The sequence below is a fragment of the Podarcis tiliguerta genome (genome assembly GCF_965153285.1).
Source record: "Podarcis tiliguerta genome assembly, chromosome: Z".
NCBI classification, from domain to species: domain Eukaryota; kingdom Metazoa; phylum Chordata; class Lepidosauria; order Squamata; family Lacertidae; genus Podarcis; species Podarcis tiliguerta.
The window spans coordinates 14949561-14969286 of record NC_139553.1 but is presented as its reverse complement, the minus strand read 5'-3'; the positions used below and the strand labels follow the sequence as shown (position 1 = coordinate 14969286).

General features: G+C 44.5%; 1 protein-coding gene across 3 annotated transcripts in view; it reads left to right on the top strand.

Annotated features, from left to right (window-relative positions):
- TTF1 (transcription termination factor 1) overlaps nucleotides 1-7713 on the top strand; it is a 44745-nt gene extending 37032 nt beyond the window's left edge. For all 3 annotated transcript variants that reach the window (XM_083423509.1, XM_083423510.1, XM_083423511.1), the window contains 3 exons: nucleotides 2108-2173; nucleotides 3124-3209; nucleotides 7370-7713. In XM_083423509.1, coding sequence (XP_083279635.1) covers nucleotides 2108-2173; nucleotides 3124-3209; nucleotides 7370-7569 — 352 coding nt within the window. In that variant the 3' untranslated portion in view covers nucleotides 7570-7713. The remainder of the gene's footprint in view (nucleotides 1-2107; nucleotides 2174-3123; nucleotides 3210-7369) is intronic.
- Nucleotides 7714-19726: the final 12013 nt, after the last annotated feature.

Genomic DNA, 19726 nt, shown 5'->3' with positions numbered 1-19726 from the left:
AGCTAAAAAACAAGTCTCTCTTCTTCTTAGAAATAAGTAGAAGGCTCTTGATGTTTAGGTTATAATTTCAAAGAAGCTGATTAGCTTGTTCAAACTCATTCTGTTATCTCTTTCTGTAAGGTCATGCTGACTGTAATAATAGGCCAGAAGGAGCCTGTTTCACTTTCTCTCTCGTTCTGGTGTGGTGTTCTGTACAGAGTTGAAGTAGCTTCAGGACGAGTATTTTCAGGTTGTGCTCCGCGGTGACCCGGAAGTAACGGAGTGCGCTACTTCCGGGTTTTGCCACTCACGCATGTGCAGACGCTCAAAATGACTTCACGCGCATGCACGGGAGCGGCGAATCACCAGACTCGCGGACACAGGTTGCGTTCGCTTCAGGATGCGAATGGGCCTCCAGAATGGATCCTGTTCGCATCCAGAGGTACCACTGTGTGCTTAGTCTTTAGGTTTCAGTATATTGTAAGTTTAAGTTAAGTCTACTGCAACTGGATTTCTTCTGGATTGTGCCGATCTTGAAGATATCGGATTCATAACCGTTAAGCTTATTTGTCTTCAGTGGTAAAAGCTCTGCTGGATGAAGCTAATTGCCTCTGGTCTATTTTTGGGGGATCCTGCAAAGTATTTAAGCTTTTACTCAGCTAATACGTTGGGATCTACTTTGGATCAATATTGAGGCAGAATTCATGACCAAAACTGCCTACTATGGTGATGTTATAGGATTCTATATTACATTAACTCTTTCCATAGCATTTTGGATGACGCACTCCCACAAAAACTACCAATAAAAACAGTTTAAAACTATTTTAAAGCATTCAGTAATAACTACAATCAACAATAAACTAAAAACCAGATCAAAACACATGTCTGGGTAGACTTGCCTAAACAGAAATGTTTTTAGCAGGTGCTGAGATGCATATGGGCAGGGGGTTTCAAAGCATAGGTGTTGCTATGCTAAAAGATTGATTCCTTACAATGCAGAATGAGAATTATGTGGCATCTGTAACAGTGCCAGTTCCGCAGATCAAAGCGGTTGAGTGAGTGTATAAGCTCTGCCCAGGTTCCTTACAAGTACCTGGAATCAGTCTCAGATCCTGTGATGCTGTCATTATACAGCAGAATATAAGAAGGTAAGCAACAACAACCAAAAGACAGGTCTCCTTTCTAAAGAGCGCGTTTAATTTTAACAGCAACATAGGGCTGTAGCTAACTAAATTACAGTCAGAATAAACCAATTGAAATTTTAAGTTTTCTGCCAAAGCTGTTTTTAGTTGATCTACAAACCTGCCCGAGCTCTGAGATCATCAGGGAAGGCCCTTCTTTCAATCCTACCACCCTCACAGACATGTCTGGTGAGGATGCGAGAGAGGGCCTTCTTAGTGGCTGCTCCTAGACTTTGAAACTCCCTTATTAGGGAAGCTAGACCGGCTCCTTCCTTGTTGTCCTTCCTCAAGCTGGTGAAGACTATTTTATTCCAACAAACCTTTGCAACTGGCTGCTTTTAAAGAAAGGGCTTTTAACGGTGTGCTGTTTTCACCTGCTGCATTTTAATAAATTGTATTTTACACCAATCATTCTAATTCTATTATACTTTTAAACTTTTATATGTTTTTAGCGTTCCATATTTTACCCATGTTTATTTATTTTTTGTGAGCCGCCTTTAGTTCAGTTTCTGGGGAAAAGGTGGGACAACACTAAAAAGATAATAATAAAGATAATACAGTGGTGCCTCGCAAGATGAAATTAATTCGTTCTGCGAGTCTCTTCATCTAGCGGTTTTTTCGTCTTGCGAAGCAACCCTATTAGTGGATTAGCGCTATTAGCGGTTTAGCGGCTATTAGCAGCTATTAAAGGCTTAAGGGATTAGCGGATTAGCTGCTAAAAGGCTATTAGTGGTTTAGCGGCTTAGAAAAAGGGGGTGGGGAGCGAAAAAAAATCTCAAGACTCGCAAGACATTTTCGTCTTGTGAAGCAAGCCCATAGGGAAATTCGCATTGAAAAACGGAAAACCCTTTCGTCTAGCGGGTTTTCCGTCTTGCGAGGCATTCGTCTTGCGGGGCACCACTGTAATAGATAATGAGCAAATCACCCAGATTTCTTCTGTATTTCAGGTTGTATGAAGTGGACGCTGATGACGTGGAAGACGTTGATTGGGAAGAGATAGCCAGTGCTATAGGGTACATTAAAAAATATTTGTCACTAACATGGGGGAAGTGCCTACAATTCTGTGTCCTTTTTGTCAAGTTCTTAATGTACTAATGGTCTGTATAATGCAGGGATTTGGAACCTGTGGCCCTCCAGATGTTGCTGGACTCTCATCAGCTCCCAGGCAGCATGGCAAATACTCAGGGATGATAGGCATTGGAGTCTCAACAACCTCTGGAAGCCCACAGATTTTCCCACCTCTGATCCAAGAAGAAGGATTCCCTACTGAATGTAAGAGAAGGAAGAATGCCTCTAGAAGAGGTGATCCTCTCATGAAAGAGAAGGATTCTGCTTCTTAGATCAGGGCTGGAGAACCTGTGCCCCTCTACATAGTTGCAAGATCAATGGTCAGGAGATGATGGGAGTTGTAGTCCAACATCATGTGGAGGGTCATAAGCCTCCCATCCCAGGTGTATGGAAAGGAGCATGTAATGATTCTGAACACGTCTGTTTGAAGTGTTTTGGCAAGTATCCATAGCAAAGGAAAAGACAGCTAAGAACTGTCTCCTGGATCAGGACAGTGGCGAGCTCCATGGACCATAGATGTTGACTGGTTTGTTTACAGCAGAACCATTCATAGGAGCAATCTTTCATTAAACACATGCATACATAATTTTATATGTATGCCACCTTTCCACTTTTCAAACCATGCTCAAAGCAACTAACAGATAAAAAAATGCATAACTACAACATAACAAAAGTACTCAATAAATTCAATAAATAAAACAAAAAATAAACAACCAAACTGAACAATTTCCACATAAATCACAAGATTTAAAATAAAGATACAAAAAACCAACAGCAAGAAACCTCCCCCCCCATGTGAGCAACTAAATGTGGGTTGCTCGCTTTTTCATTCTCTCATGCAAGCACTATTGCAGAATAATTTCTCTTTTTATATACCCCCTTCTCTGCCGCACAGGAATGTCCCTCCATATTATATTCGGAGCAGATTTTACAGAACCAAGACTTACCGTGTCCCTCATTGGAATAACAGAAGCTTCATGGGTGAGTTTGCTGGTCTTTCCTCTTGCTTGGGGACAGGAAACCTGTGGCCCCACTCAGAAATTGTTGAGGATACCTCCCATGATCCCCTGACCAATAGCCATGTTGGCTGAGGCTAATGGGAATTAGAAACCAACATCTGGAGGGCCATCGGATCCCAATTCCTCATCCAGCTTGTGTCTGTTTTTTTAATCCCATGTATTGAACATATGAATCTTTTTCTAATGTACTCGGGGCGGGGGGAACCTCAGCTCTGGGGGCCGAATGTGGCCCTTTAAGACTTTCTCTGATGCTCAGCACTCTCACGGCCCTTATTTGCCCTGCTCCAACCCCTTACTTGAGTGCTTTTGCTTGGCTGGAATGTGTCATTGAATGCTGATGGTGCCTCTTGCTTGCTTGAATGGAGGATAGAGAAGGGTTTGTGTGACTGGAAACCAGACCTCTGTAGGAAAGTTAACATTTGCATCCATTTTTCTGCACGCTTTTGCCCTCACCCCACCCACCACTGGCATGTGGCTCCTGTAAAGTTGCCTGGGAAGGAATGTGACTCTTGGGCTAAGAAAGGTTCCCTCTCCCTGAACTGTGCACTGTGTGAAGAAGTGCTATCCTTTGTGTGGAGGGCATCACGTTGGCTAATGCAGCTCTAGCCTAAAGCCAGCCCATGTTTCCAGTTGCCTTTTCGCACTTGTCACATACCTCTGAGCTGCATTCATGCTCTTTCTATGTGTGTGAGTGTGGATGTTGTGGTAAGAATTTACTTCTACATGCGTATCTGTATTGTGATAAGGCTAGAGTACACAGGGGGTTCTTAAAGCACATAATTTGAAGAAGTCTATATGGGGTTTGGAATAGGTATAAAGACCTCTTGGAAAGGAAAATGCCAAACTAGATAGCACCCATAGAAGCAGTGTCAGTGAAAAAGACAAACGTGAAAGAAAATTGGGCTACTTATAAAGATATAATTCAGAGAAGGCCAACCAATATTTAAAAAGAGAAAAGATATACAGTGGTACCTCGGGTTAAGAACATATTTCATTCTGGAGGTCCATTCTTAACCTGAAACTGTTCTTAACCTGAGGTACCACTTTAGCTAATGGGGCCTCCCACTGCCGCTGTGCGATTTCTGTTCTCATCCTGAAGCAAAGTTCTTAACCCGAGGTACTATTTCTGGGTTAGCGGAGTCTGTAACCTGAAGCGTCTGTAACCTGAAGCGTCAGTAACCCGAGGTACCACTGTACAAGACTGTGTCAATGACTGGTTTCAGTACCATCAAGTAAACGAGATATTTTAAAAAGATAAAGGAACAAGGATTTAGTAAGAAAAGCTTGGAGTGTGAAAAAGTTATAATGGTTAACAGAGAAAAACTAACTTCCACAATTTATAATTTTTTGTTAGAATGGGAGACTAAGGAAGAAACAACAAAGGCAGCAATGAATCCCATGGGCAATTGATTTGGGACATAACATAGACATGATATCCTGGGAGAGGCTGTGGAAAAAGCATTAAGCTTTTCAGTATGTCACACCCTAAAGGAAAACCTACAAAAGACGGTACCTCACCCTGACTAAATTGGTCAAAATGTATAAAAGGGGATCTAAGATGTGTTGGAAATGAGAAGAAATAGAGGGGACATGTTGGGGATGTAAGAAAGTTAAGGAATATTAGATGATATAGACAGAAATAAAAAAAGATGTTAAGGCTGACATTTCCCCCCAAAATGGAGATGTTCCTTTTGGGTATAGCAGAGGGTGAGATACCTAAGAATGTTTAAAATCTTTTTCTTTATGCAACTGGTATGGCCAGAATAGCATTTGCACAAATGTTGAAGGACAAAAGCAGCCCAACAAAAGAGGGTTGGCAGAATAAGTTAAAAGAATACGTTAGCAATCCTGACTATAAAGATAAGAAACCAGGATGTACATATCTTGAGAGAGGAGTGGGAGAATATTTAAAGAATAACGTAAATCTCCAAGTAGGACTAGATATGAACAGCAGCTGAATTAATTGGAAGGTATAGGAAGATTTGTGGCACAACTAAGATTAAAAAGGAACCCATGGAGGGAGGTGTGGGGAAGAAAGAACAAGGCAGACGGATAATGAAATGGATGTGCCAATTTACTGTAAAAGCATAAAGAATTATTATTTTTTAATTACTTCTATACCACCTTGTTCATTACCCTGGTGGGGGAACGCATCTTAAAAAAAACCCCACAAACCAAGGAAATAAAACAAATCCATCATCCAGGAGGGACCCAGCATTTATTAAAACTCTTGCAGTGGGATAGCCTTGCCAACCAGCTGCTCAGATGCTAGTTAGGAGGACTGCCATCTGATGAGAGGCAAATCAGAACAAAGCTTATACAGTAGTTCAGACACATCAAACAAAGAGTACTAAGCATCTAAAGATTCTTAAACATACATCAGAAAAGCTTATAGGTCATGAGAAGTAAAACACGCCTGGCTCCATATTGGTATCCCCACAATCACTTTAGAGCACCCCAAATATACCCATGCCATTTGACCATTTTAGGTATTGGGTGTCATATGTTGCCCTGGTAGCCAAGCCTGTGAACAGAGCTTATTGACATTCCTCTCTCTTATCTCACTCCCTTACCTCTTTCATTCCATTCCATTCCTGCCCCGACCTGGCCACAGTGATCCATGCAACGGTCACCTCCAGGCTTGACTACTGTAATTCGCTCTACGTGGGGCTGCCCTTGAAGCTGTCCCAGAAACTCCAGCGGGTGCAGAATGCTGCAGTGAGGCTCCTCACAGGGTCCCTGCCATGGGAGCATATTCACCCAGTGCTTTTCCAGCTCCACTGGCTCCCAGTGGAGTACAGGGTCAGATTTGAGGTGCTGCTTTTGACCTTTAAAGCCCTTCACAGCCTAGGACCCTCGTACCTACGGGACTGCCTCTCCCGGTATGCCCCACGGAGAGCCTCAAGGTCCATAAATAGCAACACCCTAGTGGTCCCGGGCCCTAAGGAAGTTAGATTGGCTTCAACCAGAGCCAGGGCCTTTTCAACTCTGGCTCCGGCCTGGTGGAAAGCTCTGCCTCATGAGACCAAGGCCCTGCAGGATCTGATTTCTTTCCGCAGGGCCTGTAAGACAGAGTTGTTCCGCCTGGCCTTTGGCTTTGAGCCAATTTGATTCCCTCCCCCTCTTTCTTTTTTCTTTTTCCTTTCTGCTCCTGTGAGGAGGCTGCATTTTAATATTTCAATGTTTCAGCATTTTAATCTTGTTTTTAAGTTGTATTCATTAAACTTGTTTTTATTATTGCTTGTTAGCCGCCCTGAGACCGGCCTTGGCTGGGGAGGGCAGGGTATAAATAAAAATTATTATTATTATCAGTCCCTGAGCCTCTCAGGAAGCCTCAAGGATTTCTGATTAGCTCTCTGGTGCTGACTCATAATAGACATCCTGGAGGGTCATTTGTGCCATTTTCAGGGTTTTTTTGTTTACAGCCTAGAGAGCATACAGTTGTAAAATGCAGGCCCTCAAGATCCTTGCACAGAAAGCAAGCCTTTCCCTTCATGCAATTAAAAGCAAAACATTGAAGAATTATTAAAATAAAAAATATACACCTTGGTTCTCTTAATTTTTATATCAGTATCACTCAGGACAAGGCAGCTTCCAAAGTTGTGGAAGGTGAACCAGGAACTCTTTCATGCTATCTCTCTTTGATTCCTTGGATGTTCCACCTGAATTGAAAATGGCAAGGCAGTTGGAGCAGCGCGGGGCCCCTTTACAACTGCGCAGCCTTGCCACCATCTGCAACCAACTGTGCTACATAAGAGATGCTAGTTTTGGCTTCTTGATAAGGTTCTTGACCCTTACCAATCTATCAGTTAGTATTACCTTGTTCTGTGGGTTCAAGGAGGCAGGGCAAACCAACTATTGAAAATCCAGCAAGATCAGAGCATAATAAGAGCCCTGCAGAATCAGGCCAAAGGTCCATCTGCCCAGCTTCCTAATCTCACATTGGCCAACCAGATGCCCATTAATTATGGGAACCATGCAAGCAGCGCTCCCCGCCCGCCCCCCCCCCACCCCCGTGATTCCCAGCAACTGGCATTCAGAGGCATGTTGCTTCCAGCAGTGGAAGGAGAACATAGCCATTGTGGCTCATTGAGATTTCGTATTTGTTTGTGTCTTTTTAAGAAATCATGACTCATCTGTATGAAGTGACACTTCCAATGTTAAAGAAACAACAGGCAGAGCTAATGGCAAGAAAGAATATAACTGTGGAGCCCCAGCAAGCTGAAGACCACAGTTGGAAAAGAGTTTTCAAGTTCAGCGACATCTTTCATGACAGCGACTATATCTCTGATGATGACTCGGACGATGATCAGGAGAATTAGGACCTGGAGCTTCCAATGCTAAGAGCCAGCAGAACTCTCTGAGTTCATAACAGACAGACAGTAATTCCACTGATAAAAAGAAAGAATATAAATTTTTTTTCTTCACTGTTTATAAAAAGATAAATAAAGCTTTATTTAATTTTGGAGGATTGTACTTAATATTTTATTACTACTTTGTATTTGAAGGAGCAACAGACACATTGTCCATCAGAAGAATTATGGGAGAGGCTTTGAATCCACTGGGGTCCGGGAAGCTACCCCCAGAAATTCCAATCCAAGATACGTTCATGCTCGTATCTCTGCTAGGTTATTTTGGGGAAGGTGTATATTATTTTGGTGACCAGGGACATTTATTGTTTGGTCTGATATAAAGGTGCAACATTCAGTTCCCACTAAAGTACAGACTCCTCCTTGCTTATCTAAGAGGTAAAATAGGCAAAGTATTCTCTATTTTTTTCCCCCTTGGTTATATGTATTTTCTTTTTCCTTTGTATTTTCTTTTGTTGTAAATATGTATGTTTTCTAATTTGTACTTAATAAAAATTATTTTAAAAAGAGGTAAAATAGAGCACTCCTCAAGAAACCCTCCCTGGATTCAGAAACATCTGCCCAGTTGCCACTGTCCCCTTCTTGGGCAAGATTTTTGAGCAGGTGGAGTTTAGGACAAGTTTTAAAACAGAAACTGTGGTCACCTTGTATGATGGATGATGCAAGGTTCAAGAATGGCTAAAAGAAAACAATACACACAATTGCAACAACTTTCTCACTAAAAGAGCTTCTGTAGCTACAGCAGATTAGCAAGGGGGAACCCAAGCAACCATATGGCTGCATTTAAACACCCGAAATAACATCAGATAAGCAAGACAAATACTTGAAAACAAAGGAGAGCCCCTTTAGCAGTTTAAAAAGTGGGTCCCTGTACCAGAAAATAAATATGGATTTTCTGACTGCCTCAGGTTCCTGCTTCTCAGCCAGCATCAAGCATCCTTTATTCTGCCTAAAAGTGTGTGAGACCCTGAGTTCATAATGGTGTTGGTTCCTTTTACTTTGGTTCACACATCTGGGGGCATCATGTTGGCTAGGTCTATTAGCATCCATGTAGAAGTTAGTCAGACCCGCCAGATGTTGCTGAACTGCAACTCCCACCAGTCCTAGCAAACATCTGGCCATTGGCCAAGGATGATATAAGTTGTAGTTCAGGTGCACCAAAGATTCCTCATGCCTGCCTTATAGCCTAAGCCATGGGTAGGCAAACTAAGGCCCAGGAGCCAGATCTGGCCCAATCGCCTTCTAAATCTGGCCCACGGACGGTCCAGGACACAGCGTGTTTTTACATGAGTAGAATGTGCCCTTTTATTTAAAATGCATCTCTGGGTTATTTGTGGGGTATAGGAAGTCGTTCATTCCCCCCCCCCTCAAAAAAAAATAGTCCGGCCCCCCACAAGGTCTGAGGGAAAGTGAACTGGCCCCCTGCTGAAAAAGTTTGCTGACCAAGCCAAGCAGGGTTAACAGCAATTGGTGTGGGCTTTGCTGCCTCCTGGGCACATCAGTTGCCTCTTGGGCAAGTTTTATGGCTCTCTTGTTCACACATGTAGCTTCACAGTAAGGCCATGAATCTCCTTTTGTTATCTCTGAAGCCCATCACCTCTGCTCTGAACCGTAGACCAAAGGAGGGCTCATGGGAGTGTATGGGTGCAGGGATACCACTAGAGCGCTTTATTAAAAGAAAGTTGTAAACCTGCAGCAAATCAACCTGCCAAGTCTTACAGCCTTTATAGACATGTGATGGGCACCACAGGAAGAGATGGCTTGTCCGAGCCCAAGCAAACGTTCATTCATTCTTTATACACAAAGCAGCTTAAGTCACTTAGGCCAGCACTTCCCTTCACTTCATCTGATTAGATGAGGGCACAGGTGGTAAATAGCCAAATCTTACAAATAGTTCCCATTCCTGGGCTCAGAGCCCAGCACTCTAAGCCCACAATTAAGGATAACACCAAGAAAACCAATTAGCTTATATCAAAGCAAGTTAATACAAACATTCGAGCTCAGTGCTATAACTACCAATTAATTGTGGGGTCATCTTGACTACCAAGGTTGTATATGCAGAGCTTCCAGAACAGTTCACTTGGGGTTCAACATACTCCCCTCATATTGTTAGACTTCTCCCTTTGGCCTCAGTGTGTAGAACCAAACAATTTAAAATGTCATGGAAGGCCTGTGAACACCATGTTGGACTAATTGTTATTCACTGCAAGAATGAGCTCGCATACGTTTATCCACTTGCTTTGATTTATGCTTATTGGTTTGCTTTGATGCTATGCTTATCTCTTGGCTTGGGACACTTGGCTAGGGAGGGGAGTTATAAGTTCAGCTTGGAGGCCTGCTACCTAGGTCTTCACAGACAGGTGGCCTTAATTGGCCAGCTGGAATGCAATGTTTTTTGTGTAAGCAATACAAAAAATGCTTGCCTGGGTGCAGACAGTCATGATGAACGCTTGCTCTCTTGTTTTTTGCCCTGAGTCAAGGCAGCAAGACTCTGCAGGCTTTTGTAAATTTGCCCTTTCTTATAATGAAGCACTGTGACTTGACCAGGCTGGTGTTTCAGCATCCTTTAGCATCAAACCACTCGTACAGGGCCTCCTTTGGATCAGGACACTCACCCTACATAGCCAATGGTCCAGGGATGATAGGAATTGTAGTCAGAACATCTTGCAAGGCATCAAATTGCCTTAAGTTTCTGTTGCATTTGAATTGTAGTCCCCACCCTAGTATGTCAGCATAGTGCTCTTCAGTCTTGGGTTCCACAGATACTGCCTGGATTCTCATCAGCCCTGACTGTTGGCCATGTCTGCTGGGACTGATGGGAGTTGCAGTCCAGCGACATCAGGGGACACAAGAGTAACGTAAGAGTAATGGACCAGAGCAGGCCAGGCACTCCTGTCTTCCACTGCCTCCCGCATTTTGGTCAAACTCATGCTGGTAGCTTCGAGAACAGTATCCAACCATCTCGTCCTCTGTCGTCCCCTTCTCCTTGTGCCCTCCATCTTTCCCAACATCAGGGTCTTTTCCAGGGAGTCTTCTCTTCTCATGAGGTGGCCAAAGTATTGGAGCCTCAGCTTCACGATCTGTCCTTCCAGTGAGCACTCAGGGCTGATTTCCTTCAGAATGGAGAGGTTTGATCTTCTTGCAGTCCATGGGACTTTTAAGGGTCTCCTCCAGCACCATAATTCAAAAGCATCAATTCTTTGGCGAACAGCCTTCTTTATGATCCAGCTCTCACTTCCATACATCACTACTGGGAAAACCATAGCTTTAACTATACGGACCTTTGTAGGCAAGGCGATGTCTCTGCTTTTTAAGATGCTGTCTAGGTTTGTCATTGCTTTTCTCCCAAGAAGCAGGCGTCTTTTAATTTCGTGGCTGCTGTCATCATCTGCAGTGATCATGGAGCCCAAGAAAGTAAAATCTCTCACTGCCTCCATTTCTTCCCCTTCTATTTGCCAGGAGGTGATGGGACCAGTGGCCATGATCTTCATTTTTTTGATGTTGAGCTTCAAACCATATTTTGCACTCTCCTCTTTCACCCTCATTAAAAGGTTCTTTAATTTCTTCTTACTTTCTGCCATCAATGTTGTGTCATCTGCATATCTGAGGTTGTTGAGATTTCTCCCGGCAATCTTAATTCCGGCTAGGGATTCATCCAGCCCAGCCTTTCGCATGATGGATTCTGCATATAAGTTAAATAAGCAGGGAGACAATATACAGCCTTGTCATAGAATCATAGAATCATAGAGTTGGAAGAGACCACAAGGGCCATCGAGTCCAACCCCCTGCCAAGCAGGAACCACCATCAGACCACTCCTGACATGTGGTTGTCAAGCCTCTGCTTAAAGACCTCCAAAGAAGGAGACTCCATCACACTCCTTGGCAGTAAATTCCACTGTCGAACAGCTCTTACTGTCAGGAAGTTCTTCCTAATGTTTAGGTGGAATCTTCTTTCTTGTAGTTTGGATCCATTGTTCCGTGTCCGCTTCTCTGGAGCAGCAGAAAACAACCTTTCTCCCTCCTCTATGTGACATCCTTTTATATATTTGAACATGGCTATCATATCACCCCTTAACCTCCTCTTCTCCAGGCTAAACATGCCCAGCTCCCTTAGCCGTTCCTCATAAGGCATCGTTTCCAGGCCTTTGACCATTTTGGTTGCCCTCCTCTGGACACGTTCCAGTTTGTCAGTGTCCTTCTTGAACTGTGGTGCCCAGAACTGGACACAGTACTCCAGGTGATGTCTGACCAGAGCAGAATACAGTGGCACTATTACTTCCCTTGATCTAGATGCTATACTCCTATTGATGCAGCCCAGCATTGCATTGGCTTTTTTAGCTGCCGCGTCACACTGTTGGCTCATGTCAAGTTTGTGGTCAACCAAGACTCCTAGATCCTTTTCACATGTACTGCTCTCAAGCCAGGTGTCACCCATCTTGTATTTGTGCCTCTCATTTTTTTTGCCCAATTTTTTTTTTGTCGTACTCCTTTCCCAATTTTGAACCAGTCAGTTGTTCCATATCCAGTTCTAACTGTAGCTTCTTGTTCCACATAGAGATTTCTCAGGACACACACACACAGTGGTACCTCGGGTTAAGTACTTAATTCATTCCGGAGGTCCGTTCTTAATCTGAAACTGTTCTTAACCTGAAGCACCACTTTAGCTAATGGGGCCTCCTGCTGCCCCTGCACCGCCAGAGCACGATTTCTGTTCTCATCCTGAAGCAAAGTTCTTAACCTGAAGCACTATTTCTGGGTTAGCGGAGTCTGTAACCTGAAGCGTATGTAACCTGAAGCATATGTAATCCGAGGTACCACTGTATATTAAATGTTCATAAACGTACCAAGCAAGCACATACATAAAATGTATAGACCACATGTCTGAGACCCACAGAAAAAGTCCTGAAACCATTTGTCTCTTCCAAATTGACCTCAAATATTTATCTGCAAGATCAAAGGAAACGGGCAGCCTCCCCATTGTCTCTTTGATCACAAATCCTGTCTCAAGGGCACAGTTAAGATGTGAATAGGGTGAGCCTGTGACCTTGATTCAGGAAAACAAGAGTGTGGCCAGGTTGCCCAGGTAATCCAATCAAGTAACCTAGCAGACAGGAGAAAAAACAACGCACTCAGATTTCTGTTGTAGTTTGCCTGCCCTTGTATGTATGATGTATTGGGGGTGGTCTTGGGCTACACCCCTTCTGTGGTGCATGTATGAAGTTTTTGGGGGTGGTCTTGGACTCCAGGGTGGGCAATTTAAAATGTCTATATAAGGGCTTGCTCGCATGGCTCGGGGTCCTCTTCCTCTCTCCTGCATGTGAGGGGAGCACCCTGTTGCAACAGCTTTAATAAAGATCAGGCTTACTAGCTGCTTTGCTTCTCAATATTCTCTGGTTGGTCTCTGTTATTTTCTCCTACTGACAGAGAACCTACAAAAGGACTCTATATGGGCTCTTGGGTACCCCATAAGGAAAAAGGAACAGTTTTTTTCTTATATCTTGATCATGGATGGGGGACTTGACCTGGCATGTGTAACAGAGACTTGGTTGGATGAAGCAGATGGGCCTGTCCTTGCCGCTGCTTGTCCACCAGGTTTGTCTTACGCACAGCCTTGTGGGCAGGGAGGGGGGATTGCAGTGATTTTTAGGAAGTCATTAGTTTGCACCAGGCGTCCTATTGGGAAGACCCAGTTCTCTGAGTGCATGTTCTGGAAGTTGGGCAATAGGGGCAGAACAGGATTCCTTCTGGTGTATCAACCTCCCCGCTGCACCAAGGATTCCCTGCCCGAGCTGCTTCAGGTCGTGGCGGATGGTCTCCTGGAGACACCTAGTTTGGTTGTCCTAGGGGATTTTAACATCCACGCCAACACGACCTTACAAGGGGCCGCTCGGGACTTTGTGGAAAGCATGGCCTCCATGGGGCTGTCCCTGAGTAAGTCTGACCCAACTCATAGCCACGGTCATGCCTTAGACCTGGTGTTCACCTCTATGGATGTTGGTGATCTGACACTAAGTAAAAGCGAAACTAAAGAAGTGCCATGGTCAGATCACTTCCTGGTGCAACTGGACTTCTCCGCGACCCTTCCCCTCTGCAGGGAGGTGGGACTGATTCAGATGGTCCACCCCCGCCACTTAATGGATCCAAATGGTTTCCAGAGAGTGGTAGAGGATGTTTTATCCCATGTTGATGGCATTTCAGCTGATTCCCTGGTGGCCCGCTGGAATGTGGAGTTAACCAGGGCTATTGACTGTTTGGCTCCGAAGCGCCCTCTCCGATTGCATAGAGCCTGGACAGCCCTGTGGTTTTCCATGGATCTGAGGGCAATGAAACAATCCCTGAAACGGCTAGAGTGCGGGTGGCAGATAACTCATTCTGAATCTGACTGGACGCGGGTTAGAGCTCAATGTCGAGCCTACCAAGTGGCAATAGCGACGGCGAAGAAGACTTTCTTCACCACCTCTATTGCATAGAGATTCGAGAAGAGGTAGACTCCACCGTGGGAGCAGGGCCAGGGCGGGAGAGTGCTAGAGTTCCTGTCTAGTCAAGTTGCATGGGATCAATTCCAAACTGTTACCTCTGAGGATGTGGACAGGCTGCTTGGATGAGTGAAACCAACCACTTGTCTCCTTGATCCTTGCCCATCCTGGCTTATAAAAGCGAGCCGGGAAGGGCTGGGTGATGGGTTTCGTGGGATGGTGAATGCTTCCCTCCGTGAGGGAGCCTTCCTGAACTTGCTGAAAGAGGCGGTTATTAAACCGCTTCTTAAAAAACCATCTTTAGATATGGCCACAATGGCCAAATATCGCCCAGTCTCAAATCTTCCATTCTTGGGCAAGGTGACTGAATGAGTGGTTGCTGAACAACTCCAGGCACGCCTGGAAGAAGCGGACCATTTGGATCCCTTCCAGTCAGAATTCAGGCCTCATCATGGGACTGAAACTGCCTTGGTCGCACTGGTCGATGATCTCCGCCGGGCTAGGGACAAAGGTGACAGCTGTTTCCTAGTTCTGCTGGATCTCTCAGCAGCGTTTGATACCATTGACCATAACATCCTTCTGGACTGTCTTGAGGGGCTGGGAGCTGGGGGCACTGTCATACAGTGGTTCCGCTCCTTTCTCCTGGGCCATGTTCAGAAAGTGGTGGTGGGGGATGAGTGTTCAGAACCCTGGGCTCTTACTTGTGGGGTGCCTCAGGGTTCCGTCCTCTCCCCCATGCTTTTCAACATCTTCATGCAGCCACTGGGCGAGATCATCAAGGGGTTTGGGCTGGGTGTTCATTAGTATGCAGATGATACCCAGCTCTACCTCTCTTTCAAATCAGAACCAGTGAAGGCGGTGGAGGTCCTGTGTGAGTGTCTGGAGGCGGTTGGAGATGGATGGTGGCTAACAGATTGAGGATGAATCCTAACAAGACAGAAGTACTGTTTTGGGGGGACAGGAGGTGGGCAGGTGTGGAGGCCTCCCTGGTCATGAATTGGTAACTGTGTCCCTGAAGGACCAGGTGCGCAGCCTGGGAGTCATCTTGGACTCACAGCTGTCCATGGAGGCACAGGTCAAATCTGTATCCAGGGCAGCTGTTTACCAGCTCCATCTGGTACGCAGGCTGAGACCCTATCTGCCTGCGGACTGCCTCGCCAGAGTGGTATGCTCTGGTTATCTCCCGTTTGGACTACTGCAATGCGCTCTACGTAGGGCTACCTTTGAAGGTGACCCGGAAACTACAACTAATCCAGAACGCGGCAGCTAGACTGGTGACTGGGAGTGGCTGCCGAGACCACATAATACCAGTCTTGAAAGACCTACATTGGCTCCCAGTACATTTCCAAGCACAATTCGAAGTGTTGGTGTTGACCTTTAAAGCCCTAAACGGCCTCGGTCCAGTATATCTTAAGGAGCGTCTCCACCCCCATCGTTCTGCCCGGACACTGAAGTCCAGCACCGAGGGCCTTCTGGCGGTTCCCTCACTGCGAGAAGCCAAGTTACAGGGAACCAGGCAGGGGGCCTTCTCGGTAGTGGCACCCTCCCTGTGGAATGTCCTCCCACCAGATGTGAAAGAGAACAACAACTATCAGACTTTTACAAGACATCTGAAGGCAGCCCTGTTTAGGGAAGCTTTTAATATTTGATGTATTACAGTATTTTAATATTTTTTTTGGAAGCCCAGCCAGATGGGCGGGGTATAAATAAATAATAATAATAATTATTATTATTATTATTATTATTATTATTATTATTATTATATCAAAGCCCAGTCAAGACAAAGGGGGGTATTTGACATGACTCAGGGACCTGGAAACTATAAATACTGTCCTTTGTACTGTGATGGAGTAAGTATGAAAGACTATATTTGAATGACCAGCATACCTGGATCTCAGGTTCTACCTGAGACCACACCTTTTCTGCGACATATCTATGATGCCATAATAACAACAACAACAACAACAACAATAATAATGATAATAATATATTATTTATACCCCGCCCATCTGGCTGAGTTCCCTAGCCACTCTGGGCGGCTTCCAATCAAGTGTTAAAAACAATACAGCGTTACATATTAAAAACTTCTGCCTTAAGGGCTGCCTTAAGATGTCTTCTGAATGTCAGGTACAGTGGTGCCTCGCAAGACGAAAAGAATCCGTTCCGTGAGTCTCTTCGTCTAGCGGTTTTTTCGTCTTGCGAAGCAACCCCATTAGCGGATTAGCGCTATTAGCGGTTTAGCCGCTATTAACGGCTATTAAAGGCTTAAGGGGTTAGCGGATTAGCTGCTAAAAGGCTATTAGAAGCTTAGTGCCTTAGAAAAAGGGGGTGGGGAACGGAAAAAAATTGCAGCAACTCGCAGGACATTTTCGTCTTGCGAAGCAAGCCCATAGGAAATTCGTTTTGCGAAGCACCTCCAAAACGGAAAACCCTTTCGTCTAGTGGGTTTTCCGTCTTGCGAGTCATTCGTCTTGCGGGGCACCACTGTAGTTGTTTATCTCTTTGACATCTGATGGGAGGGCATTCCACAGGGTGGGCGCCACTACCGAGAAGGCCCTCTGTCTGGTTCCCTGTAGCCTTACTTCTCGCAATGAGGGAACCGCCAGAAGGCCCTCGGCGCTGGATCTCAGTGCAATGCTGCATCCTGAGATGTATTATGGGAAACTTTGAAATATGGATGTAACCCATTTATCAGGCTAATAGCCGCTTTGATTTCGTATATCCTGGTCTGGTCTCTGTTCATTTCCCGACTGCTTTGAGCCTTAAAAGGTGCACTCTCCGAAGGTCCAGTCTTCCTTAAGAAGCTGAACCCCTTGAAGGGACCCCTCAATATTCTTGTTTCAATTGTATCTTTAAAGCACTATGCTATCACTTTAAACAGTCACAGCTTCCCAAAAAAAGATTTCTGGGAGCTATAGTTTGTTTGGGGTGCTGAGAGTTGTTAAGAGGTTCCTGTTCCACTCACAGAGCTGCAATTTACAGAGGTTTAACAATCCCACTTCATAAGGAACTGTGGTTACAGCTGTGAGTGAAATACTTCCTTGCCCTTTTAAATCTTTGTATTTTCAAACATTTTCAAAGATGAGCTGGCTTTGAAAATAAGACTAGCACACTTACTGAAAGGAAATTGAACTGATAAGACTTCTTAGTAAATATTTATGATGCTGCGGTAATTAAGGTACACTTCACATGTGCAGGATGTTTTGATGGGAAACTTATTTAGGCTAGTATATAAGAGTTGTGGGGTGATAACATGTATGGGAAAGGTCGTAATCAACAGGGAAACTGTTCTCATGGGAAATAGCCATTGTTGTCACTTGTGTGGGTATTCTGATGTCGGAAATTAATCCAAGATGTCAAAATGGCACAACAAGTGGGCCAGTGCTATGCACCAACAGTGTGAGAAAGCAATGATAATTAATCAGGTGGTGATTTATCTTTATCAAATAATGGGTTTTTGTGGTGCAAAGTGTTTGTAATGGGGGCAGTCCTGAGTGTGGCCTGCCTATGCATTATTCCTAATGCAACCTTAATCGCTAAACAGAATCAATGCCTCTTCCACGTACATCAAGTTAAAGGAGACTTTTCTATGTAAATGATCTGCTCATTTTGCGGATATGAATATTTACGCTCTGTCTACCAAACATAGGCATTTCATTTTCACCTGATGAAAATAAACTGCTCTGATATGCTCAGCAGCTACTGGACCTTGCAATTTTTGCTTGCTACTTCATATTTGTGACGGTGGGGCTATTCTGGCGCAAAGGGGAGTAGAAAAGAACGTCACAGGAGTGAAATACAAGATGACCAATTTGTCTACTGCATTCATACCTTAATTCCTCACACACACACACCCGCTCACACATCCAGTTTATTCTATGATGAAAAAGGAAGAGAGTATCTCCTTTCTTCAAAAGAACAGTTGATTGCCAAGACTGTTGCCAAGCGATTTTTCAGCCTAACTACTGCTTGGAGCAGGTGCTTGGATTCTCCCTTCCTCCCCTGCTTCCATTCTGTGACCCCAAGAGGCAATTTTGCTGAGAGATAAAAGTTTTCTCTGAGGCCACACTAAGTTCAGTTTGGGAGGATCGGAGAGCTCTATTTCTGTACTTTGTCTGGGAGGAAGTGTGGAGGGGTAGAGTCTTTTGTATACTTTATGTTTGAATTTCTTCACTAATGCTTTATTCCGGATTGTTTTATTTCATAATTTAATGTGTGGTAAACCGCTTTGAGATTTCTTCTTAAAAATATAAAGTGGTATAGAAAGGAAATGAATACAGTGGTACCTCGGGTTACGTACTTAATTCGTTCTGGAGGTCCGTACTTAACCTGAAACTGTTTTTAACCTGAAGCACCACTTTAGCTAATGGGGCCTTCTGCTGCCGCTGCGCCGCCGGAACACGATTTCTGTTCTTATCCTGAAGCAAAGTTCTTAACCTGAAGCACTATTTCTGGGTTAGCAGAGTCTGTAACCTGAAGCGTATGTAACCTGAAGCGTATGTAACCTGAGGTATGTTGTAAATAAAAATAACCATAAAATTCCTATCACAGGTACCACTGTAATAATTGTAGTTCTGTAAGGGGAACAGGGGCCTCTTAACAACTCTCAGCACCTTTAACAAACTACATCTCCCATAATTCTTTGTTGGAAGTCATGTTTGTTTAAAGTGGTAGCATAACGCTTTTAATATGGCCTTCCTCTGCCTTCTGGCTGTGATGGTGTATGTGTGTGTGTTTAGAGCATTCTAGTTGCAAAGCAACTCCCCATAATGACACTTTTGCCAAATACATACATACATACACACACACACACACACACACACAACACATCTTGGCAGCTTTGTCCGGGTCTCCCCCCCCACCACACTTTTTAAAAGGACAACTTTTAATCTCCAAAGAACCTTGTTGTTGTTTTTAATGTGTAGCAGGAAACCCCCCCCCCCCATCATTCAGTTTGTACAGACTTCACACACACTCACACTCACACACTACATACGCTACACTTCTGTTATAAATTCATAGAAAATCAACCATACATCAGATTTGCACTGTTCCACTTTTATTTTACTCCATGAAGGAAGGACTACAAAATGGGGAAGGTTTGATACAGGCCACCATAATTCCTTGAGCATAGGAGCATATCCATAGGAGCCCTGCCCAGTTGCTATGCCAACCCTGATGGTCCCAGACAGAAGTCAATCAAAAAAACACAACAGACTGCATACAGGAGTGGATTCAACACGGACTTTAACAAAAGAACAGTGATTGGATTTCCCCTCAGGGGGCAGGAAACTGCAATCTCCCCTTTGTCACCTGGAAAGTACTCATGGGGAGGGGAGAAAGGAGGAACCAGCCAGGTGACAGGACACTCAGGTTACCTCCACAACTCCTCCCTCAACCCCTCCTTTCTGTAATGTATGCATGATGTTTCTGGGGGTGGGCTTGACCTAGAGGAGGGGAATTTCAAAAGTTTTTATAAGGTCTTGCACACCATTGTTCTGGGTCTTTCCTCTCTCCTGCGAGTGAGGGGAACATCCTGCTGCAACAGTACAATAAAGGCCAAGCCTACAGGCTGCTGATTTGCTCCAATTTACTCTGGTTGGTGTCTTTACTTTTTGTCCAAGGGAGCCCTC